This window comes from Microchirus variegatus (assembly GCF_963457635.1).
Source record: "Microchirus variegatus genome assembly, chromosome: 8".
Taxonomy (NCBI): Eukaryota; Metazoa; Chordata; class Actinopteri; order Pleuronectiformes; family Soleidae; genus Microchirus; species Microchirus variegatus.
Window position 1 is genome coordinate 16,206,155 of NC_139809.1, and position 25,414 is coordinate 16,231,568.

The window sequence follows — 25,414 nt, forward strand, 5'->3', positions numbered from 1 at the left end:
CAGATGATTAAGTTGGAAAATATCCATGTCATTTAGTTTGCACAGCTGCAGGAAGAAGAGGTAAAAATATATTTTCATTATTAATCTGTCAACTATTTTCTAGACTAATCAAAGGCATCGTTCGGACCAAAAAAATGTCAGGAAATGTTGGAAATAATGAAAATTGAGGATGTTCTCAAACGTCGTGTTGTCCACAAACTAACATGATCCAGTCTTTTATGATTTATTTGTTATTTGGAGCAAAGAAACCAAAATAATACCAAAATAACTCATAATTAATGTAATAAAAGAGTAATTGCTACAGCTCTAGATTTGCGTTTCATTAGTTTCTGTGTATATTGACAGTAAAATACTGTTTATGTGAATAGAAATACAAATATTGAGCAAATGAAAATGGAATCCTGAACATTTGTCACTGTTACTTCACAATATACGTTAACAAGATAAAGAAAAAAGATAAAAACCTAACATTTAGTCACGTTTCATTCTTTCTTCTGTGTATTTGTGTGGAACATAAACATAATCAACAGAACAGTCAGAACTACACCTGTACCTGTTGACCAACGTAAATATACATATATCTATTTCTTACCAAACAAAAAGTGTTATTTGTATTATTATAAAGCGTATTTAATGTTAGTTTTTTAAGTGCAGTGCTGTGTAAAAGTCTTACCAGTTGAGTTTCTGTGATTGAAATGACGTAAACACACCTGAATCAAATGAGCGGCTCCTCAGTGAATCACAGTTTGATGAAGAGCTGATCAGCTGAGCTGGAGCAAAGCAACATGGAAAACATGGAGCAGCAGGTCCCTGAGGACCAGGAGTGAGAGAGAAACACACATAGATATGTATATACATATACATATATACATAATTGTAAAAATATATATATACACATACATACATACATACATATATATATATATATATATACACATACATACATACATACATACATACACATATATATATATATATATATATATATATATATACATACATACACAAATATACATACATATATATATATATATGATATAGTTTGCACAGTCTTTAAAAGAAGAGTAAGCATCTTCACTTCAGGCCTGTTTTCTGGAGGAACAAGATGATCATCATCATCATCATCATCATCATCATCATCACCAACGACAAAGACAAAATAAAAAATTGAACAAGCCTTTTTTTATTCCAAAAATGTTCAGGGTAAAACAAACTGTAAAAGATACATAAACATAAGCAACAAACAATGGACAAGAGGAGACCAAGGTGACGGAGTGAAGCCTGACCTTCACAGTCAAAACCTTCCATCTCTTTAACTTCCTCTCTTTGTTTTCCATCCACTGACATGATTAGCATTCAAATATCCGTCAAGTTTCCAAACAAAATCAAAAAACAGGTTTCTCTTCTTAATGCAACTGTGAACGCCTCACCACACGTCTTTATAATCTTTATTATTATTATTATTTCCAATGGAACTAAATGTAACGCCTTCAAAGTTAAATGGAAACTGCGGCTGGGACGTTAAAGGCCCTGAATGGGAACAGAAACAGGAACAGGTTGAATAATACAATAAGGCACTTGCTACACAAATCCACCTTATCCGAGTCTAAAATGCAACAAAGTCAAATGAACGTCTATTTTTCTTCTTCTCCTTTTTTTTGTTCCTTTACAATCAAACGTGCGTCTGAACCCTGTGTTTAAAACGACGCAATGATGAGATACCGAGAGAGCAGGAATGATTTCACTGAACTAACGAGTGAGTGAGTGAGTGCACAACTTAATCAACAAGGCAGGCTTTAGAGGAGGATGATGTGCAAGTCCAAATAAGTGCTGCCCCCTAGAGCGTGTGAGACGCAACTACACCACTTTACTTGGAATATCCTGATAATAATAATAACGTGTTCAATAACTAGTTTTGACAAGCTGTTTTTTTTTTAAAGCAAGTATACAGGTCTTACAAATACTACATGTCATTATATGTATATATTTATATATATAAATGAAAAGTGGGCCGTCACATGGAGAAAACATGGAGAGCAGAGTGGAAATCTACCGATTACTTTGAAGGGCCGTCGCACATACTTATTAAACTTATTTATCAGCCTTTATTTGTATTTGTTTCCATCGGGGAACAATGATTTAAGACAAAAATGCTATCGACGTTTGAGTAAAAAGTAATCTTGACCCTCACAGACAGATTCTGGCTTATTTTTGCTCTGTTTTGATATAAAACTGAAGACGTCGAAGGTGCCTGCATGAACTTTACTCCGAGGATAACAGAAGAAATTACTCCCTTTTCCTTGTCCAGTAACGAAAAAAGATTTTTGTTTTAAAAAAAAGGTGAAAGGATGACATCAGAAGGTGACGTGCGGTCTCTAGGACCACTCAGCTGTACGTTCTGTTGACGTGAGGTCAAACACAAGCAATTCTGCAATTCCTGTCCAGGAGCACAGTTACCAGGGCTCCCGTCTCCGAGACAGTCTTTAACTTCACCAAAAAGGGGAGCAGCAGAAGCAAAGGAGGGTTTGAAGGAAATCTACAGTGAACTTAAAGAGTCTCCTCGACAAACAGCAACCATCTCTGTGTCCAGACTTCACCGTCTTGCATGTGTGTGCATATATGGGGGGAACAAAAGTAGTCCACTATTTAAACGTGATGCCTCACTGGTGCAGTAGGACATGATCTGAAAGGTACATGAGGAGGACGTCATCTTCAACCAAGTGAAAAGTTTCAAACTTGTTCATGGAGGAGCCTCCGTCGTCCTCGTGCTCCGGCGAAACGGCTTTAAAGTGAAAGTTTTGAACAAAAACTGGACAAAAACGGTGGGAACTTACGTTCAGACTCTAAACGAGGAGAGGGGGGGAGGGGGAGGACGACTAGTGGGTGACGAGGCCCTGCAGCATCATTATCAGGCGCCGTGCCTTCTTACTGAGCGGGCTGTGAGGGTCCTGCTGCAGGAAGGTGAAGAGCTTGGGTCTGACCTGAGCCAACATGGACGACATGTGGTCCCTCGTCAGCGTGTCCCTGTCGTCCAGGTGCATCACCGCGTCCTCCAGGTAGCTGCGCGTAGACACAGAGAAGTTGTTAGAAGAAGAAGAAGAATCATGATACAACTTCCAACACAAGCTTCTTCTCAGACACACACCAAAAGTCTGGACTATTTCAGGAAACTGTCCACAGGGACAGTATGTATGCGAGGACGCAAATGTCCACAAATGGTTGTTCCAGACATTTTTATATGACTTTTTCCTGCCAGATCTGTCTCAAATTTCCTCATCACATCCAAGCGAGGACATATGAGAACCCAGCAGGAAAAGCTCCAGCCTGCTGTGTGTGTGTGTGTGTTAGTGGACTACCGTTCAAAAGTTTGGGCTCACTTAGAAATGTCCTTATTTTTGGAGGAAAAGCACTTTTTTTTCAATGAACATAACATTAAATGAATCATAAATACACTCTATACATTGTTAATGTGGTAAACGACTATTCTAGCTGAAAACGTCTGGTTTTTAATGGAATATGTACATAGGTGTATAGAGGCCCATTTCCACTGTTCTAATGGTACATTGTGTTTGCTAATGGCGTTAGAAGGCTATTGGATGATTAGAAAACCGTTGAAAACAGTTTTGCTGGTTCTTTATTTTTAAAAATCATTATTTCTAATATTATATTTTATATTATATATCTAATATATGTCAATGTGACTATATTTTCTATTCATTTTGCAACCCTTGATGAAAAAAAGTGCGACTTTTAATGGAAAACACAACAAAAATTGTATAAGTGAGCCCAAACTTTTGAACGTCTAGAAACAGAGACGGCGTCAATAGTGGTTCCACAGGTAACTGGAGTCAGGAGAAATGTCACCAGCAAAATCTACAAATTTCTTTCTTGGACGATAATCTACATTTCCCCACCGGGGGAAGGAATAAAGTAAAGTGATTCAATTCAATTCAATTCAATTCAATTCAATTCAATTCAATTCAATTCAATTCAATTCAATTCAATTCAATTCAATTCAATTCAATTCAATTCAATCCCCAGATTGAACCAGAATCTGTTCTGTACATTCAGTTACAGAAGTCTCATTGGTGGACATAATGATTACACTTCATTACACATATCGGTTCATGAAAGAGGCTAAGACAGGAGTTAGCAGGAGCGATGCTAAAAGCTGATGAGGGCTGTGATGAATTAAACAACAACAACAGGTGTATGATCGTCACAACAGATAAAAAATGTCGCTTTAATTTGTTAATACAGATATCGATATGTGCTCTGGCGTATCGATTATCGTGAGGAAGGACGACGATATATCACCAAATAGATATAATGTCCCACCTCTACTGTAAACACTATAATAACGGAGCAATAAGAGCATTAGAAGATGCTGGAAAAGGATCATTTGCATATTTCCTTCACTCTTTAAAAGATGATGATTTATCTCGTCGCTGGTTCCAGGCTCTTTTTGTGAGAAGATAATGAAAAAACTAATTAAACACAACAGGCCGTTGCCTTTATTCTACATAGAGCTGTATAATAAATCTGAGACTTAATTCATTCAAATATAAAAGCAGTGTATTTTGACCCTTGGAGCAGCTGCAGAGAACGGGTTAAAGTATCACTCTCTCTCTCCCTCTCTCTCTATTCCATCAGTCTTTCACTGTCTGCATCTCAAACGCTGTCCTTGATCGTCTTCCTAGCTGCCGGCTCAACTGTGCGAGTGCTGCTTTCTTTCTTAGCTCCTGTGCCACATCAGACATTTAGTTCTTCTCACCCTTACCTGCACCTCCTTCCCCTGACTAATTATTTTCGTCACCTCTGGTATAAAAAAAAGAAGAGACTTTATTCCCGCCCCTCATTGTCTCTACAGCTCCTACTGCTCATTTCCATGTCAAATTTGAGGACAACAGCACATCAGAAAGAGTTACAAGAGCAGACAAAGTACTGGAGGGGAGAACGGCAGGGAAAAAAACAAGACGATTAACGACACAAGGACAGGGAAGGCACGGAATGGTGAGCATCAAAAAATTGCAGAGCTATTCAGGAGATGATCTGAGCTCCCCCGGCAGCCATGAAGCCCGGGCTACAGACAGAGCCGGGTGATGGGGTCAGCAGTTTAGCACTGTTTAGAGCCCAGGAGACGGCGCATAATGGACGCACAATGGATATGAGGCTGGGAGCAAAAGTTTAGGCAAAGACCGACTATGTTATTGATGGAGGGAGGCGCAGGACTCAGCCTGTGTGGGAGACGTGAAAACAGCACAGGAAAAAAAGAGTTCGTGCTATCGCTTTGTGAGGAAATGGGACTAAAAGTAGGGTCAGAAAGGTGGGAAAAGCTAACAATGCCAAGGTCAACATGCCATCGACACAAGCCTACGCCTCCTGGAACACAGGATGATGTGTGTGTCTGTGTGTGTGAAGTAGTGTGTGGTGTAAATAATATTTAAATATTTTTTTATGATCTACGCAACAGACAGTCCATACTTTGTGTTCATTTCATGATGGAATAGAGTAATAACGCCGGAAATTGTAGAGATCCACGTGTTCGATTAGTCAGGAAAACGACAAAGAAGAGAGAATCTCTGCAGAATTAAATGCCTCTATTCTATATGACGTTAATGGGACGACTTAAATTCAATGCTTTAAATTCCACAACTGCAAAATCTGCTTGCGTTTCTGTTCATTTCGGATCAAGCACAATAAAATAACCTCTTCCACGGTCGCCATGTTTCTTGCTTGCCTGCAACTTGGCAGTGCCCTCTAGAGGAAGTTTTGCGCAACAACTGTACCAACGCAAAAGAAGCGTCGGGGTACAGAGGTTTTAAAACAGCAAACATCCAGGAGGAAGCAATGACTAAACGGTTTTCCTCACCTGATCTTGAGCTCGGAGCGCGTGGACAGGTTGGACGAGAGCTGCTGGATGAGCGACAGCAGCACGGGCTGGCTGAGCGGAAAGGGCTGCTGACCGAACACCTGCTGAGAGTCGATGGTCTCGCACACGTACAAGACCAGGTTCAGGTCTGTGGCTGACAGAGCCTGGGGACAGAGAGAGAGTGAGAGAGAGAGAGGGGGGTGTTTTCCTTCAGTCTCAAACAGTTACACAGACCTTTGACTGCATCTTGAGCAAGAGCAAGTTCAGGTATAAAGTTATAAGGAAAACATTTATATGGAGAGAGGGTTTCCGCTTCAGGACCTGTGATACAGTAGCGATATAGTGGCTTTCAAAGCTATCATAGCCATTTATGGATTTAAGACCTGGTTTTAGAGTTAGGGTTAGAATTAGGTTTATGTCAGGGTTAGGCATTTGGTTGCAGTGGTTAAAGTTAGGGTAACTTTATTTACACCTCCAAGCATAAACACAATCCTTGTCTGGACCAGAGATTCTAATGGGGACCAAAACCTGGTCCTACACAGAGGCAGAACATATACGTTCATATCACATTTACGTTCAGAGTGTCCTGGAGCTGTTGCAAATGTCTTCTATTTTCAAATAAACAATAGTTGGTTAGTTGTACAGTAAATAATGGAGTTACAAAAAAATAATAAAACATTGTAAGTTGTCTATGTCTTTTTAACTGAATCAGGACCATTTTGCATAGCTGAATCCAAAAATTAATCAGCCATTTTTCTCAATCAGGTCAGGTTTTTATGCTAATTTGATTAAGAAAAAGCCAACCTTTTCATTAAATTGATTACATTTTTGTGACATCAGTTGATTATCGTTAATATTTCACATCCAAAAAAGGTTTTGGGAGAAAAAAAAGCTTCCTGTTCGAAACAATGGTGTATTCACCGCAGATGTAGCAGAATATGTCAGGCTTATTTTTGCAAGATCTTCTATTTGAATGCCATTTCATTTACTTGCAATTATATATATATATATATATAAAAAACAATTAGTCATAAGTTGGCACATGCAAAATCTTCAGAATTTGGAATTGCAAGAAATATAAAAGAATTTTGCATCATATGACGTGAAACTACCCGTGTACATGTAAACAAAAACGTTAAAAAACAAATATGAATCTTTGTTCAGAAAGTTGACCTGATTGAGCAAAACCAATGTAGGGCCCTATGAAATCCGTTTTATTTTTTTCCAAATTCCGTTTTATTTTTTTCCAAATTCCGTTTTTTCCGTTTTCATTTTTTAGAATTCCGTTTTTTCCGTTTTATTTATTTTTTATTCTGTTTTTTATTTACCTTTTATACTTACTTTACCACCATAGAATGTGTGCTTTTTGTGTCGGTGAATAAAATGTCCACTGAAATGCAACTTTCTTCTTGAATCCACTAACTTCTCAATTGTTCAATTGTTTTGACTTAAGTTAAATCCTAATTAAGTAAATGCCAGTGAATCTTAAAACAAGCCATGCAATGTTGGTCACATTTAAAAGTAAAATAATTAACATAAATAAAAAAGTGGTAGTGCCCCCTCATCTGGTGCAGACGGATTTCTGCGCACCGCCCCTGCGCTGTACTTTTCTCCCTCTCCTGCGCCCTGCGCTTCTCCGTATCCGACTGGATCGTTTCTCTACACGCATTATTACCCATACAACTCTGCAATTAAGGCAATAACAGATGCATCAGATGAGCCGATGTCTTTAGTTAACTGTTCAAAGAGAGAGAATGTTCTCTGGTGTGAAGTGAAAGTCGCGGGGAGTTCATAAGTTTCACTTTTGCGCAGAGACTTTCCAGCATTTAACAGACGATGTTCCACAGTTTACTCGCCATGTTTCGGCCGCCGAATTATCGGTGCATTCCTAAATATAACATCTTTATTGACAATAAAAATATAACCGTAATAATGGCGTATTTGATGGTGTGACTTGAGTTTCAATCGGCACCTGGACAAGGAGACGCTCGCCGGTTACATGCGGGCGCAGCACACTTGTTCCGCGGTTTAGAAAAAAAAAGTGTATATAAATTAAATAAACAAGCAACACGCACTGGGGGAGACCCTGGCCGGGTGAGTGTTTGTGAGGAGATGCACGGGTGGTGCCACGAATGAGAGTTCCCCGGAAGATTTCTCCAGACAAACGTTCCTTCTCCTCACGATGACAGCATTTCAGTCACATTATGTCAATTTCCGCGATATTCCGCGTTTAACATTAGATTCCGTTTTTATTGGCCAATTCCGCGATTCCGTCCGCGATTCCGTTAACACGGAAATCATAGGGCCCTACCAATGTGATTTTTGGATTCAGCACATCAAAATGATACTAAATCAGATGGGAAAAAAACTTTAACAATAAATTTGGTGTTGACCAGTGTTATGGAGCCATATTTGTAGACTCTCCTTAAACTTAGTTAGGGCTAGCCATCAACTAGTTTACAGTCAAGTACGAGGCTTTGTTTGAGTCTGTCCAAATGAATGGAAGTCACAGCACAAAAATAATAATGTGTGTGTTGGTGTTTTTGTTACCTGCTGGAAAGCCTGGTTGACCTGCCCCTGCTGGAGGAGCTGCAGGATATTGGCCTGTTGGGTCTGGTAGTCGAGGTGCGCTGTGGGGACGGGTGTTCCGGCCGCTGACCTCATTGCCTGCATGATGCTGGAGGTGACCACTGCCTGCTGCTCCTTCATGGCCATGCTCACCTCCCCTTTGACAATTCTCTGCACGTGGCTAAGAATAGACTCCTGCAAACTGTGGAGGGGAAAAAAAGAAGAAGCATATTTCTAGTATTTCCCATCACAGACTTGTATTCGATTCATTCTACTTTACCAGTGTAGATATTAATATCTGTGGCTCAGCTTAGTCAGGCCTTGTCATTTCTTTTCCCTAGATTTTGAAGTTTTAGTTGGTCAACTACTTCGCCCACGACAAACATAGGTACAACTCTAGAGGCCAGAAAATTAATTGCAGAGGGAACAAGAGACTTGATGTTTTTACATGAGCCGCAAGATTAAGCTTTGCTTTGTTTCTGCTCTGCAATCCATTACACAACTGCTAGACAGGCAGTGAGTAAGTCCAGGACTGCTGGCATAGGCACATACACGCTAATATGCATATCTGGTATTAAAAGCATCAGCGTAGAATATCAATCAATGCTGTTGCATCAGTTACTGAGAGTAGAATGAGTCAACAGCAGGATTCTTTTGCAGCTGTTGAGTGACAGCTCATAGTAGACTGTAGGAAACGGCAGTGATGAGATTAAATAACCTGTTACAGTGAGCGCTCAAAGAAAAGATTATGACTAGAGGAAGAAAAACAGGACAAAACGTGGAGTCTCAAAAAATCCTCGCACATTCGTTTAATTCCAATCTCGCACAGCCTGTTCAGCTCTGGGATCATTGTTCCACACGGACCGTTTTAGCAGACGCACATCCGGATTTCAGCAGGCACAAGGGTGGAGCCGGAGCCGTAAAAAGCACGTCCTCAGTGATTCAGTATCTGAGCCGAAAGCATCCAGTTGCTAAAACTTCCAGCACAAGCTAACGTAAACATTGATGTTAGCGTATTTAATGGAGCTTACTAGCAGGGATGGGGCCGATAAGATTCAGTACTGGGTTCCGATACAGACGTAATTGACAGATCGGAATCAAGTGATTTGCTGACTGCTCTGCTAGCTGGCTGCAAAAAGTGGATTGGATTTCCTATACGGAGGCGTGTCTCAATGAGGCGTGGTGTAATGATGCACGATCCCTTCAGGAACTCCATTTCACCATTTACAGCCAGCTAGCAGGTGAGCATTATTGTCCAGGAGTTAGCCTGCTCGCCGAGGAGAACAGTAATGACCTTGGTATACGTTAGCCAGAATAAGCCGGTGTCGCATGAATTTGGCAGGTAAAAAAAGAAAAATATCACCCCGCCGATTATTCCTCGGTTAATCGAGTAATCGGATTAAAACAATACATGAATAAAACAAATAATAATAATTTTGCGTTCTCGATTAATCGAAAAATAATTGGTTGAATACTCGATGACATAAATATTGGATAGCTGCAGCCGTAGTCTCCATTCTTTTCAAGTGAGACCACAGACGTTTCATTAGCAGCCATCCAACCCCAGGTGTGATCAATGACGGATCGATAGGATACATACTTTCCCACCATCATCTGGATCTGGTGCTGGACCTCAGCCCGGACGTTGGCCGTGATGTTAATGGCCAGCTGGTCGGTGGAGCTTTGGAAGCTGTCAATCATCTGCTGGAGCTGGCCGACCATGGGGTCCCGAGTCTCCTGCTCTCTCTGCTTCCTGCTCTTCATGTGAGTCTCCAGCTGCTGGATGTCTGCAGTGACACACAAAAAAAGAAGAATCATTTCTCTGCCTCACATGAGCAAACGCCTCATAAATGCAGTCACAGCTCCACTGAGGGCTACTTTTAACATGAACTTTGAGTCAAATGGCTGAGTGTAATGTGAAAGGGCAGCAGTGATAATTCTACAGAGCTGCAGCGCCCTACGGCTTATTTATATATAGTGCTGGGCACATTAACATCGTTAACAGCACTGTGCGCTAACAGTAACAGTATATACACACACATATATATATACAAATATATATACACACACACGTATATACATATATATATATATATATATATATATATATATATATACACACATATATACATATATATACACATACACACACACACACACATATACATATACACACATATATATACACACACATACATATACACACACACATACACATACATATATATATATACATATATATATATACATATATATATATATACACATATATATATATATACACATATATATATATATACACATATATATACACATATATATATACACACACATATATATACACATATATATATACACATATATATATATATATATATATATATATACACATATATATACACACACACACACACACACACACATACACACACACACACACATATACATACACACACACATATACGTACATACATTTAAGAGATGAGAAGCAAAAGGAGTTGATTTTAAATGTGCTGCATCAATAAACCTGACCTTTAAAGTACAAAAACATACCAATTAATATTGTTTCAAGTTCAGTTGTAAATAAATGGAAACATGCGATGCTGTAGAAGTGGAAATTTGGCCAGATAAATCAAGATTGTTAAGAGACTGTTTTGGTTTAATCACAAAGACGTAGGGGAAGTAAAAAAAATTGATTTCATGGAGCAGAGACTCATGAGTTTTGATTTTCTTACTGTTTGTTTGTTATTAGTGCAGCCAAGGACAGCACAGTCCAGAAACATATTGCTAACTGGTAAAATAGACCTTTTTAAAAATCAATAATGAACCTTTTTTCTTAATAGAATCCAAAGACAAACTTTACCCAAAGGCACAACACAGCATGGATGTGTTTCTTGTTCCCTGTTGATCATAAACTTAACATCCCATACCAAACAGAACAGCAGGAATTGTGAACTGTTACTCGATACTTTCAACATGTAAAACCCACATTCATCTTCAGGCTCGGTTTCAGATCAATATCACTGTTCTAACCTCAGATAAGCTCAAGTCGGAGCACTCCCTATTTACTGCACGCTGTGTTTGCTCGAGTGCGTACAGATTATGACAGGCTCGGTTAAATTTGAAAACATCAGCTTCCTGGGGTGGACGTGAACGAGTCTGAGCGCAGACAAACAAACAAGCCGCTTATCAACAAATCAACACTGTGGAAAAATCAACGTTACAAATGATTTCCCTGAGCTTTCTCGAAAGAGAGAGCAATTTAATCAGACTTCAAAAAAATAAACAGCCACTGATGTCGACAAAGAGGGAACAACCAACACAGAACAGAGGATCATTCCACCAGGAAATGCTGTCAGGAGACAATCTGACAACTTAAAAGGTCTGAAATGTGTTAGAATTAGGGAGATCGAAGGATAAAACTACTGATTGTAACAAAAGAGGGACTCATCTGCTCACTCCTGCCTTTTCAGGAAACTACAACAGCCTTCACATATTAACAATGACATTATTCTTCATCTGCACAGTACGCCTCTGTTAAAGCAAGGCCTTCACCCAGACGACATACTTATATAAAACGCTTATTCTAACCCTAGAGAGACCAGACTTTTTATACACTACCGTACAAAGGTTTGGGGTCACTTAGAAATGTCCTTATTTTTAAAGGAAAATCACGTTTTTCCAATAACTGTAACATAAATGTACTTATGTACATAGGTGTATAGAGGCCCATTTCCAGTGTTCTAATGGTACATTGTGTTTGCTAATTGCGTTAGAAGACTATTGGATGATTAGAAAACCCTTGAAAACCCTTTTGCAATGATGTTAGCACTAGGGATGGGGTCGATCCGATTCAGTATCGGGGTTCCGATACAGACGTAATTGACGGATCGGAGATTTCCGATAGAGAGAGAGAGAGATCTCCGATCTGATAAGTCTGTGCTTTAATGTCTGCTGAAATGTCTCCACAGGTGATTCCCTGACTGCTCTGCTAGCTGGCTGCAAAAAGTGGAATGGATTTCCTGAACGGAGGCGTGTCTCAATGAGACGCACGACTCCGTTTATATACCGAACGGATATATATCCGTTCGGTATATATATGCCGGCTTTTGGCCATTGTCACGTGAATTTGGCCGGCCAAAAAATGTCACCGGCCAAAATGTCCGCTGGAAAAAATGCCAAATAATTAAATCAATGATTCGCCAGAGGTCTATTAAGACGCTGTAAATATCGTAAAAGTCTTACATATCATACTTTCCTGTATAAAGGAGTTTATTAAAGCCTTATATAAAATCAACACTGCTGATAATAATATCAAAACATCCTGAGCAATATTATCGGTATCAGGAGATATCCAAATTCAGGTGTTGGATCTGAAGTGAAAAAGAGTGGATCGGTGCATCCCTAGTTAGCACAGCTGAAAACAGTTTTGCTGGTTCTTTGACGAAAGCAAAGTTTGAAGGGCTAGATTATTATTTTGACTTGACTATATTTTTCTATTAATTTCGCAACGCTGTTGATGAATAAAAGTGTGACTTTTAATGGAAAACACAAAAAAAATTAGACTATAGGTGACCCCAAACTTTTGAACGGTAGTGTATATTAAAGCAGCAGGAGTAGCATCTTCTGGCCTTGCGTACACATTTCATTTCTTATATTTCTTTGTGTTTATTGTGCCTTACATTCTTGCGTTCCTTGTTTGAAGCTGTCGTTGATTTGCTGAAACATGGACTGGCAGCCTCTCTCAAACACGGGCAGGACGATGCTCTGGAAAGCGTCTTTATACGCCGCCTGGATCGGGCCCTGCATCGCTTCGGCCGCTGCTCGACCGATCGCGTCCGTCGTGTTCTGGACAACAAAAAAAAGAGAAAGATTTGTGTGATGAGGTGAACGAGAAGGAAACTCAGACACAGGTGGTGTTGGAAGTTAGTCAGACGGCCAACCTACCTTGGACTTGACCACCTTGCTGACGTTGTCCTTGAGGGTGACCTCCACGGCAGTCAGCTTGGCAGCAATGGTGTTGCTCAGCTGACCCGTCACAGGCTCCAGGCTTTTAGAGATGGCTGCAGAGGACAAAGAATTATTAACAAGACAGATTAACAAGAGCCATCCCATAATAAATATGCCTGTGATCAAAGGAGCAGTAAAACGTCTCATTTTCTATTTAGAGGGCAAGAGAGGCGAAGCAAGAAAACATCTCTGAAAAAGACAACCTCATTTCAGTGTCTCAGTCCAGCAAACTTCAGTTGTAATGTTTAATTTAACTTAAGCCCGAGATGATCTCAAGCACAGTTGATTTATTAATGAACAATCTGGCCTGCATTTTGTCCATTTCTGAGCAGCCAACAATATGAGTGTCGCGCTCCTTTAATCAGGTCATGTCTCCCGTTCCACTGATCAAACTGACACTGACACGCTCTTTCACTCTGGAACTAAATATAAAAAGTTCTGTGTCAAGTAGGGCTGTGAAAAACAATTGTTTTCATTATTCAAATAATTTCAAAACTTTTAAATGATGCTCTCAAATGTTGTGTTTATGTGGGATTTTTTACTCTAGTTCCACAGCTTTGGAGTCATTTAACTCCTGGTTAAATGTCTTGTTGTCGACTAAATCTGAGGTCTTGTGAGGAACACAAATTGCTATACGGCACTTAACACACAATCTGGCCAGGTACTGGCTATGAGATCAAGGCAGCGAAAGTTATTTTAGACGATTGGTGAAAAAGAAGTGGCCGCATTTTTGCCGTTGCACTTTTAAGTATGTTTTAAGTAAGTCGGCGGGGAATTTCTACGACAGTGAGGATAACAGGGTAGACACTAGGGGGAGCTCTGGAGAGAAAAACTTGCAAAAGTTCCGCATTAAGAAACTACTTCAGTCGAAAGAGTTTTCTTTTATGAATGGAATGCCACTCCTCCTTCTTTCACCTCCTCAAAGTACAACAAATTAAAAGTCTGGACTGAACTGAAGAGGCAGTTAAACATTTAACCACACAGTCTCATTCTTCTTTAACTGCAGATAAGGATGTTGTCTGCAAACTGTAAAAGCCGGATGTTTTTAAGGTAATAAAATGTTATTTTACATTGTGTATCGAGTGACGAGAACCTGCAGCATATAAAAACTGCACGACGTTATCGAGCTGTTGATTTAACTGCATTATTAAATTCCTGTATGATAAGAGGATGCTTTTATGTCTCATGAACTATTCTATAACACCTCCAGTAACCTTGATGCCTTCCTGGATGAAGACTGTAGGACGGCGTTAGCCATAAGGACGGGGATTTTTAGCCTCGTACGTGAATAAAGCTCTTTCTGATGAACAGATCAAGAACCCGTCTCTGGTGGTCACTGTAAGTGAGCTGGAACTGAATGTGAATGAGCAACGCTTATATTCAGCACGGGTCGTGTTTCCTCCACCTCTGAGTGTCGCAGATATCCCATAGAACCTCTGTAAATATTTGAGCCCTCTCAGTGAACTGTCAATGTAATTAGCAAATTCAAATAAGGCATTTTAAGATGTTTGGTTTGTGCTTGTCCTTACTCTGTGGGACGGTTTTCTTCATTTCCTCCCGCAGCACTTTGTCCATGCGGTTGGTGAGGGCGGAGCTGAGGGCATGGCTAAGCTGCTGGCTGAGCTGATCCTGGAGCTGCTGCTGGTGATTCCGACTTTCTGCCAAAACTCGTTCCAGTCTGCGCTCTGAGGTCACCGAGGGTTAAGGCTCAAAAATTGTATACTGTAAACACGAGTCTTTAGCTTGTCCTTCAGAAGAAGCATAGATATTTAGACATAAACATGTTGCTACTACTCATGACACTTTCATTGCTGCTGCGTCAGGATACGTTCTTGTTCCTGGTGGTTGGAGAGGACGTGATCCACCTGGGCCATAATGGAGCTCTGCATGGCTTCCAGCTGCCCACGCAGTTCAGTCAGCTCCCTCTGCTGGCTACGCAGGAGCATCAGCAGCTCGTCCTGCACCTCGGCATTCATCTACGAGCAGAAGGAGAATGAGCAGGCATTTATCAATATATGTGGGTAAAAAAAAAAAAATGAATGACTACATTTATTTAGTAAAATACTAGGAAAGTATTAGTAGGAGTAGGTTTCCAAAAACAAGTTGTCTTGTTTCTTGTTTGCGCCTTACTTGAGCAGATTCCATTTGTCTGGACTGAGAGGATTCACTGTGTGGAAGGAAGAAAGAAACACAATCAGCAATTGAATCCGGAAATGTATTTATGTGCATTTAAGCTGTTAATAAATGCTCAGAACCATCTCAAAATACCCATCATCTTTCTTTGACTTCCTCTTTACTTTGGGCGAGCCTCGTGGCGAAGACTTCCAGTCTTTCACTGGGATTCTGTGAGAAGAGCGAGAGCCACAGTTCCCGGAGGAAGATGCCAAGCTGGCCACCTCATCATCAGGGTCACTGGGAGGGAAAGAAACAAAAAAAACAGGCACATTAAGCATATGGTTTACCACATGTACTGTAACTATATAAACAAGTGTTACCTCTGCTCTGGACCAGTGTCCTGACTGTCGTTCTGTGTGAGGTGATACGAGCGGCGGTGGTAAGGTGAACTCAGGTGTCTGTCCTTTGACTCGTCTCTTGAACTACAACACAGCAGATGCATAACAGAAACCTCTTTTTATTAAATGCTTTTCTTGATTTTGTTTCACTATTTACTTTATTTTAAAGCTTTAAACTGTCTCGGCAGGTTATCCCAAAACCTCTGTGTGGCAAATGGAGATTTGCCATTAGAGACACAACAGTCTCCATTAAGAGGAATGAAATACCAACCTTTGTTTAATATGCACGCTATTGCTCTGATGGTTCACTCTTTTCATTTCGGAAAACATGATACCTAATAAGACTTAAGAGTTTCTGTATCTATTGGTGTCGCATATGTCATAACCAAAACATGTCCTGTTCCTGTTTCCAAAGTTAAGTTTCACTTCCCTGATTCCATAAATTTTTTCCAACAAAGTTTTACCACAATATGTGCAGCACCAACAGACACACAATACTCAACACTGACAAATACTAGTATTTAGTCGAGTACTTAAAGGTATATTCAATGATTTCCAAAGACACATTCTGTGTAAAACAAAGCAGTAGCTCTGCAGCATCTGTGGACGCGAGACCGATTCCATAATATCTGCGCGCGTTTCTCGCGGATATAATTGTTATCACAGCTGAAAACAGTTCTACCTGTTCTTTGACGAAAGCAAAATAATTATTTTGGATAAAAGTCATTATTTCTAATCTTGTCAATATATTTTCTATTCAATTTGCTATTTTGACGAATAAAAGTCTGAGTTTCGAACAGTAGTGTATGTTTGTCATTGTTAAATGTGTGTAAATGTGTATGTGGAGATTCTTACCAGTCTCCCAGACCATTATCCCTGAGACTGTTCCTTGTTTCTCTGGTGATGTCAGGTGCAGCAGGCCATGGTGTGTGGCTAACGCCGCCATCTGAAGAACCTCCGCCCACTCCAGGGTTCTCCTGTGACAAGGCATTCTCCAATAAAGATGGAGTGTGGCTGAGTCTGGGCTCTGTCTCTACAGACCCACCTACTGGTCCATCTGCACCGCCGAGTTCCAGGGATAACAAGCTTAAAAGAAAATATAGTATTGATTTAATTTAAGTTATTGATAAGAATCAATAAGCACCATTACTGCTGGTCATCGGCATACCTGTTGGCTGTGCGTGGCGACGTGAGGAGGTGCAGAGCAGAAGCAGCCGAGGCCATGCTGTCCGTCTGGAGAGCAGAAAGCGGTAAGGGCTCCAGGCTGGACACCAGTCCACGCTGAAGCTGCAGGGTCTGGGACGCAATCTCCGGCATGTCCTGGGACATGGCTGTGGACGCCGAGGAGATGACGTCAGGGGAACGAGCCCTGGTCGGAGAAGCCAGCGGCGGCAGGAGGAGGGGAGAGTCCAGAATCTGAGGGTTGTCAAGTCCAAGAGGAGCACTGGGGGATGTCAACGCCTGCATATGGAGAGGAAGAGAGCACTGGAAAAAAAAATAATAATTCAGTAAGAGCACACACGTTTTCGGTGTAGGAGAATGAGTCGGTGCTCACCTGTAGGTTCTCCAGTCCAGGCAGCAGCACAGAGGAAGTAGCTCTCGGGGTGCTGGTAGAGGCAGAGAGTGTCACGCTGCTACCACTACTACTACTACTGCTGCTGCTGCTGCTACTACTGCTGCACTCTGCTCTGTTTGGACTCTGACCGACATCATCCATCCCTCTGTGCACACAGACACGGACGTTCAGGTTATGTGATAAAAGATGGAAATATCTTCAAATTACAGCTTAGTTTTAATGACTGTGAGGCTGCAAAGGAGAACTGACCTGTTAGTGGAGTCAGAGTTGCTGCTGATGGCGGTGACAATGGTCAGACTGCTGCAAGTGCTGCCAGGGGAGGGAGGTACCTGAAGGACAAGAAAAAAGGTGACAGTGAGGGTTACATTGCATATCATGTTAACTTAAAGTCTCCAAAGGCCGTCTATTTACAAGATTTTGGTTGTGTCTTAGCACTTGACCATTAGGTATTCGTAGAACTGTTAGCTTGACAGGCTTTGATAAGAAACGCAAGCGAGATCAGCAGAGATGGCGAAAAGTGCCGTTTCCATCTCGTCCACACAGTGCAGAAGACATATTTGAAGCGCAACCTGCATCGGCTGAATTGTTTTTGACCACTTAGTGAAAAGAAAGTCAGAGGCCACGTACCGAAGTGCTCGGCGTCATGAAGGCATCGGGAGTCATCAGCTTGGGCATTGGCCCGGTGGCGGAGTTTGACAGGAAGTCGGCGGGAGCAGGAAGAGACGGGATCTTCCTCAGGTCATTCTGGGAGCCGCTTCCCGATTCCTTGTCAGAGCTGTGGTCAGTGAGATGGTCTGAAAACCCTGCAGGAAACACACACACACAAGGACTTAAGCTTTGTGGAGATATTTGACCAGAGTGCAGCATGTGGACCCAGATATTTCAAATAATTTGGCACCGATAACTTTTTTATTATTTAACCAATTAAACAATAATATATCAAATTTGATATCAATATCTATATATTAGTATCTATTAGTTGTGATTCTGAAGTCTTGGAGACCGTGACGCACCAAAACCATCCTGAGAATCTGAATGAGGCAGGAAGCCTGCAGAGCTTGAGAGCATGTGAGGCTGAAACCAGATCTGTACATCCTGCAGAGTCCTGAAAACAAACCACAAGACACACAAAATACACAATTTTACGACAAATCACGTTAGCCCGCAATGTCTTTCGTAATTCGGCACTTGGTTGAGTGACTGGAAAAGTGTCCGCCTTATTCTGCTGGGTGAAAACTTACTTAGTGTGAACACAGTAGAGTTTGATCTGGATCCCAGACTTGGACTCTGTGGGTCCTTGAGTGCCCTCTGAAAGAAAATAAGAGTAATGTTGTGTTAATTAGATTAACAAAGCGATCAGACAAAAGCAGGGTTTTGTGTGTCTGTGTGGGTGTAGATGACATTCACCTGTACTCATGCTCTCGCTCTCCTCCTCTGCAGGAAGGACCTCCGTGTGCTGTAGTCGACAGTGGGTCACGTCGCGGACTCCAAAGCTGAGCACGGGGTGCGTGAGCAGAAACTCCGACACCGCTGTGAAACTGGCCTTCCCTTTGTCCAGGTCCTGACGCAGCTCCATCACATACAGAACCTGGCGAGGAAGGTCACGTTTAATTTGAATTCATGTGGACAGGGGTAGCTCAGTGGTTAAGACCGCTACTGCTGTGTACTCCACCCCTGGCTGGTTGTACTCAATTGAAAATGCTAAATGACATGTAATGTAATGTGTTCCCATGTGTGGTCTAACGTGTAAAACATGTAGAACCTGAATATACTACACGTAATTGTAGATGCATAAGTGGAGAATCACTTTAAAACTTAAACATTGGGTTGTTATTATTATTATTTAGTGCTGGAAACTTGACTCCCGATTGTTAAAATGAGTCTTTAAAGTAAAGCTAAACTTTAAAAACAGAGGCACACATACGCAGTACACAGGTACGCTGGTTATTTGTAGCGCTGCACGCTAACATAGCTAACTGGCAAACGGTGCCTGGACTCCGATGCCGCGATGTGTAAACATGGCGCCGCACGCGTCTTTGTCCAGTCAGTCGCCATAGAACCACACCATGCGCTAATGTGCGTTTACGTTACCAGCCCAATAATTATTGTTAGCATAATCTCTCAATGTAAACTTTAGGCAAGGGTCTCGATGTACAAAGGCTACCATGTTTATCTATCATGTTTTTATAGCAGCAGAGTGAGCCTTTTGTGTTTTAAAGCAGAGAAAGAACAGCTCCGCCCGCATCAAACCGATAAATAAACCAACAAGGAAAGAGGAAACATCAGACAGAACAGTATGTCTGGTATGCAAACACCTCTGTAATTATGAGTTGCAATCTGCACACAGTTACAATTCACAATTACCCTCAGTCTCTAACTCTTAGACAGTGGACCACAGTGGAAAAACTGTGTTATGTGAGCATTTGTGAAAGGTGGTGCTGACCTTCCTCTGTACGTCCGTGAGGATAAGATACTCGGCGGACAGGTCCAGACTGGCCTTCAGACTAGGCAGAGCGGAGGAGTTGAACGGATCTGGAGAGAACCTGTGAGAGCACAACATGCTTATCATTAATAACCTTAAATAATAAATCTGCTTATGCCAAAGTTAATGCCAATGTAATATAATTTTAACTGATAATGGGGGGTAAGTTTAAGTGATAACCTGATGGTCTGTAAACAGGTCCAAGAAACAGTGCACCACATTTTCAACTCCTGGTTCTGATCTGCTCCAGTAATGAGGAACCGCCAGAAAGGTACACTGCAATGACAAAAAAACATAGGTGAAAAAGAGAAAATAACAGCGATGTCTTTCATGTTCTGCGTGAGCCCTTGTGTACTCACTCTGGATCCTGTCTCTTGTGGTTGTCACAGAAAAGAAGACAAGAGAGGGGACGCCCTCCATGTGGCCTCAATTCATGTAGACATCTGGATAAGAAGATGGTGAAGGGAAGGGGAGAAAAAAAGAAAACCAGATTAAAGGAAAAGGCCAAAAATGGACAACCACACACATTCGAAAACACATCTACACTTCTAGCTCACCTGGGCTTGTCCTGCCCCCCTTCTATGTACAGCTGCCAGAACTTGATGTATCCATCGTGGCTAGCTGTGGCTAACACAGTTCCATCTGGAGACAAGGCCCCTTCACTGACACGCTACAGAGACAGGACATGGGGGGGAAAAAATCAGTTTCACATGTCCTGTTGTGCATGTTAAGCAACTTAAATGAGACATGTTTACACCACCGTTTAATGTATTTATAATTAGGTACCTGTGTATGTCCCTTCACGATGATGACGCCTTCCTTCACGTCTGCAGCATCGACGGGCCAACTGCTGTAGTTGGCTTTCAAGATCTCCAGGTCCCAGACCTCGGCCTGGAAGAGGCCAGCGACAACATTTTTAAAAAATGATCTGTACTGGAGAGTTTCTGTTTGTTTCCTGATGTAATTCGGGTAAACACAAGACTGTATTCTTGAAAACCTGGAGCCCAGATGTTGTTTCTGGGGATAGAATTATTGTATGAAGCGGATCGTTCCCGATGTACGATGATGAGATCATTCACATGAACTTAACTCGAGGCTTGGGGCTGTCAACACATTTAAACTCTGAATTCCAACCATTTCCTCTGCTCTTGTAACTGGTTTCAGTTACAAAAGGAAAAGAACTAAAGAACATTACATTGAAGTGTTTGTTTGTATTTTCAAACCAAAAACTCTGTAAAAAAAAAAATTTTAAATACTGATACCCTGTCTTCGTGCAGAAGAGCCAAGGTCTGGCTGGCATCATCCTGGTTCTCCTCGTTGTCCTCCAGGACAAACGGACACCAGATGAGGCGTCTTTGGGAGTTCAGTGGAGTGTCATCTGGTCGTCTTATATGAACCACTATTTGATCTCTGTAGGGAGCATGTGTTAAAGAAACTGGAAGAGAAGACGAGCTCACAGATTACACGGTAGAAACATCCAAATACAAGCCCAAACATCCACCCATCCACACAGAAGCATTCCCTCACATGCCGTTTCCCAGTTATGAGGATACAGTATCTTGATTCCAGTGCAGGTGAGTTGCCACACCATCAGGTTGCCTGCTTCATCCACACAACCCAACAGGGAGGAGTCCAGGTGGGCAAAAGCCAAATCTGCGACACCTCCAGTGAACCCTTTTAGTAGTGAACGTTCAGCAAAATCCAGACTCAGGACACGAATCATGGCATGGTTGTTGGCTCCTGCAGGAGCAAGTGTTTGTTTTAAATTAAACGGTTAAACCAGGGAACAGGGGAGGGGGGGTATTACAGCACACAATTTCATTAAGTGACGGTACAAAGCTCAGGCAGAGCGGTCATTAATAGCTCATTTGTGTGGGAAGCTCACCTCTGATGGCATAGGCGACAAAAGAGTTGGACACAGCGATCAGTCTGCCGTAATAATACTTGTGCTCCCAGTCATACTTGGCAACGGGCTGAATCTTCACCTGAACAAAAAAAACAAATTCACCTTTTAAAATCAAATGAAAAGGTATTTTTTGTGACCTGTTAATAGTAAAAAAAAAATGCCTGCAATTTAGGCGTCAGGGACGCTGTTATGCTGGAGCTGATGCTCCCAGTTTTTACCTTGTTGCTGCCCCGGGCCTTGCTGTTGATGCTGGAGTCTTGACTCGCCACAATCTCCACGTTGTTGGAGGTGATGGGGATACAGGTGGAGCCGTCATCCCCGGAAAGGCAACTGAAACAGTAGCAGCAAATGGATTCAATTGCAAGGAGACACCAACATGTAATGTTTCTCTGTGTCATTGGAGATTTTTAAAGAGCCCACTCACATGATCTGACTCTCCTGAGCAGTGCTCAGGTCTGTGGAGATGGGTCGGGTAGAGTCTGACATGGTTGACGTGTCAGTGCCTCCCAGAAGGCCTGCGGCCCCCAATAACCCGTTCAGCTCTCCATTAAAAGATGGTATTTTCTGAGCATCACTCCACTGTGCATCTGAAAATCATCACATCATGAGAATATGTAAATGTAAGACACAATTTTAAACTCAAACAGTGCACTGACTGTACTTGTGGGGTGATAAAATAGTTGTGCTAGCCCACAATTATCAAGCTCAAATGATACGAGGTACTGTATTACAGGGCATTGCAAATCAACTGCTTTACTCATTAGTATTAGGGCTGAACAATTCATCAATTTTTTATCAAAATCGCAACACGGCCGACTGCAATTTTCAAATCACAGCAGGTGCAATGCTTCCTAAAGCCAAAGTGTGCGTCAAATTGCCATTTTAAATTAAATATTGACTGAACATCTTTGTTTCCCGAAGATCTGCACAAATATCACACAGTAATCGTTTTTACAATAGATAGGAAAGTTATGAAAATGAACATTTCATCTCATATGAAAATCACAATTTCAGTCAAAAAATAACAGCAATTCAATATTTATATAAAATCATACAGCCCTTCATAGTATTGCAAAAGACCATGCATATGCATAGACAAAACAGTCACAACCTACAATAGAAAGGCTCACGCTAAATGCCTGTTAATATGGTGTTGCTGTGTGAAGAATGGTGTCTGCAAGATGTCAATCATACCATACTCCGCTCCATCACCCCCTATATTCCAAAACTTTAACAGCTGAGTGCATGCAACTACAGAGAAGATGGAGCACGACATAGATATTTCATGGATTGATTAAACCAACATCCACCCAACCAACCAACCAATGTGGACTTTGTCAAACATACTCAACATTAAAACAGGTATCCATTTAAAAGTTTTTGGCTGACGCGCATATATCTGTCTCCCTTACAGAACTTGCTCAGGAATAAAGACAGTCTTCCTTGATCTAATCTTCCCTGAGAAAAGACACAAGAATTAACAATTATCTGCAGCCAGGAACCATTCGGTTCCTTAAAAAGGGTTCCGAGTATTTCCTTGGAATTATAGTGAATCCTGGAACTGGAGTGAAAATGCAGCTTTTATTTATATGCTTACGTACACTGAGCGAAATTTAAATTAAGTAAGAGGCAGTGAGACTGTGAGGACACAAAGTAATGAATGGCTAAATCCAGAGGAAGGCAGTAACACAAAATTCAAAAAAGACCACCAACCAACCCAATCACAAAAACTTTGGAGATGATGTAAAAAAAAATGTGGTCCAGTTCAGTACAACACTGGACCTCTTTCCTTCTGTACGCTGTTGTTTTGCTTATTTGTACACATGTAGGTGACTTTGAATTTGTAATGCAAATTTAGTTTTTTTTATTTAATGTGGTGATGCCAGAACTTGAGTTTATATTTATATTTAAGTAAGATTTATGGTTCAATCATAACCAGGTTGCATGCAAATGTAGGTTTTTGTACAGGCACACTATTAGAATTTGAATTTGTATTTTCAACTTTGCAATATCTGCATCAATATTGTGATATTTCAACGACAGAGTAGTTTACATGAGGTACCAAAACACAGTGAATCTGGGGGAAAAAAATCTCAGAACGTTGAGCTTCGTGCGCAGTTTCGAGCTAAACGTCGATAGCAGTAAAAATCCTTGACTACATTTGGCGATATGGTGAAATACCTACAATGGAGTCTCACATTATAGAGTGTGTGTGTAAACAAGGCATTTCAAACAAACTAAACATATTCGTCGCCGCCGACAATAAGACAACTGCTTTCCTTCAACAGAGACGTACGCTAGCTCGCTGCGAAGCTAACATTTGGGACTTTCCGACGCAGTTCAGACACAGCGTCCTAACATTCCCTTTTTATCACAACAAAACCAGTATTCCGCATAAATAAATGTAAATATATGCGTATTCACGTGCACATTGTATTGTTAAGACTGTCGTTTGCATGTATTCAAAGTGCTATTGAGCGGCGTTTTAAAGCTGCGCGCTAAACCAACTCATGTTAGCCACTTAGCTGGCGAGCTAAGGTTAGCCGCCGCGGCCTAGAGAAGCCACCGCTTTTGATTATCGGTCCAACTCACCGGCGCTGTTACCGGGACAGTCGAGTTTGAGGATATCCCGGAGATGCTGGGTCGCACCCTCGATGTCTATGTTAGTGGAAGCCATGGGTGAGGGAAAGGGGAGACTGGGTTAATCTGGGGGGGAGATTGTAGTGTCTTTTTAGGATGCGATGCTGTCAAGTGTTCACTCCGTTCACCCAGAGCAACCGTCTAAACTTCCGTCATGTCCGCGGCTAAGCTTCCGACTTGAGGAGGAGTGAGGTCATTGGTTCCTACCTCGAATTCTGACCATGGAGAAATGGATAGAGCACCGCCCCCTCTGCATTGAAGACAATTTTGTCATGGTGGCCACTGTGGGTACTGCAACAAAAAAAGACTCATGGGGCCCAAAAGGCAATTTCTCATTGAGAACAATAGTAAAATAGACTCCTGTAAAATTGTCCACAGGACACCTCGAGACATGGACACGGGCTTTTATAGATTTCTATATTCTATATTTTTAATTCATGGAGTTTTATATTAAAAAGAACCTTCCTAAAAGCCATAAAAAGCCCAGACAAATCTTATTTCCCAGAGTGACGTCACAGCTGTGTACGAGCACAGCAAAGCGCGGTCATGTGGTGTCTCGGGAACGGCGCTACTGTCACTGTGTGATATGAAAACTTAATGAGAAATGTGAATAAATAATAAATAAATAAAAATTACAACAAAGCAGGTTTTACTTATTTATTCATTTATTTTCAAAATTATCATGGATGTATTAACGAATGATTGAGGAGAGGAGACTGACATGATAGTAACGGTGACCTTGTGATGACCTGAGACCTGCGCTGAGTGCGCTCACTTCACCACTGATTACAGGGGAGGCTGCTTTGTCTTATCGCCACGATCTGTTCATAAAGTTGCTGAATGTGAT

General features: G+C 41.3%; 1 protein-coding gene across 1 annotated transcript; it reads right to left on the minus strand.

The window, feature by feature from the left end:
- Positions 1–1,181: 1,181 nt before the first annotated feature.
- On the minus strand, positions 1,182–24,666 carry edc4 (enhancer of mRNA decapping 4). The gene is made up of 30 exons (XM_083893140.1): positions 24,520–24,666; positions 22,352–22,514; positions 22,146–22,257; positions 21,907–22,006; positions 21,575–21,761; positions 21,284–21,431; positions 20,808–20,912; positions 20,579–20,691; positions 20,381–20,464; positions 20,202–20,297; positions 19,983–20,082; positions 18,947–19,127; positions 18,781–18,847; positions 18,553–18,644; positions 18,167–18,342; positions 17,789–17,868; positions 17,519–17,684; positions 17,132–17,448; positions 16,819–17,049; positions 15,946–16,047; positions 15,719–15,862; positions 15,581–15,617; positions 15,279–15,426; positions 14,980–15,135; positions 13,388–13,503; positions 13,123–13,288; positions 10,041–10,227; positions 8,423–8,642; positions 5,873–6,036; positions 1,182–3,060 (listed from the first exon to the last, which is right to left on the minus strand). Exons 1-30 carry the CDS (start codon positions 24,602–24,604, stop codon positions 2,877–2,879), a joined length of 4,227 nt encoding a protein of 1,408 aa, XP_083749266.1. The 5' UTR covers positions 24,605–24,666; the 3' UTR covers positions 1,182–2,876.
- Between the last annotated feature and the right edge of the window lie 748 nt (positions 24,667–25,414).

Coding starts and splice junctions, on each gene's coding strand:
- edc4 (XM_083893140.1), bottom strand. CDS start 24,604: ATGGCTTCCACTAACATAGACATCGAGGGTGCGACCCAGCATCTCCGG. Junction 19,128..19,982: donor TCACGGACGTACAGAGGAAG/GTCAGCACCACC, acceptor CTTCCTCGCCAG/GTTCTGTATGTGATGGAGCT. Junction 18,343..18,552: donor AGATTCTCAGGATGGTTTTG/GTGCGTCACGGT, acceptor TGTTTCCTGCAG/GGTTTTCAGACCATCTCACT.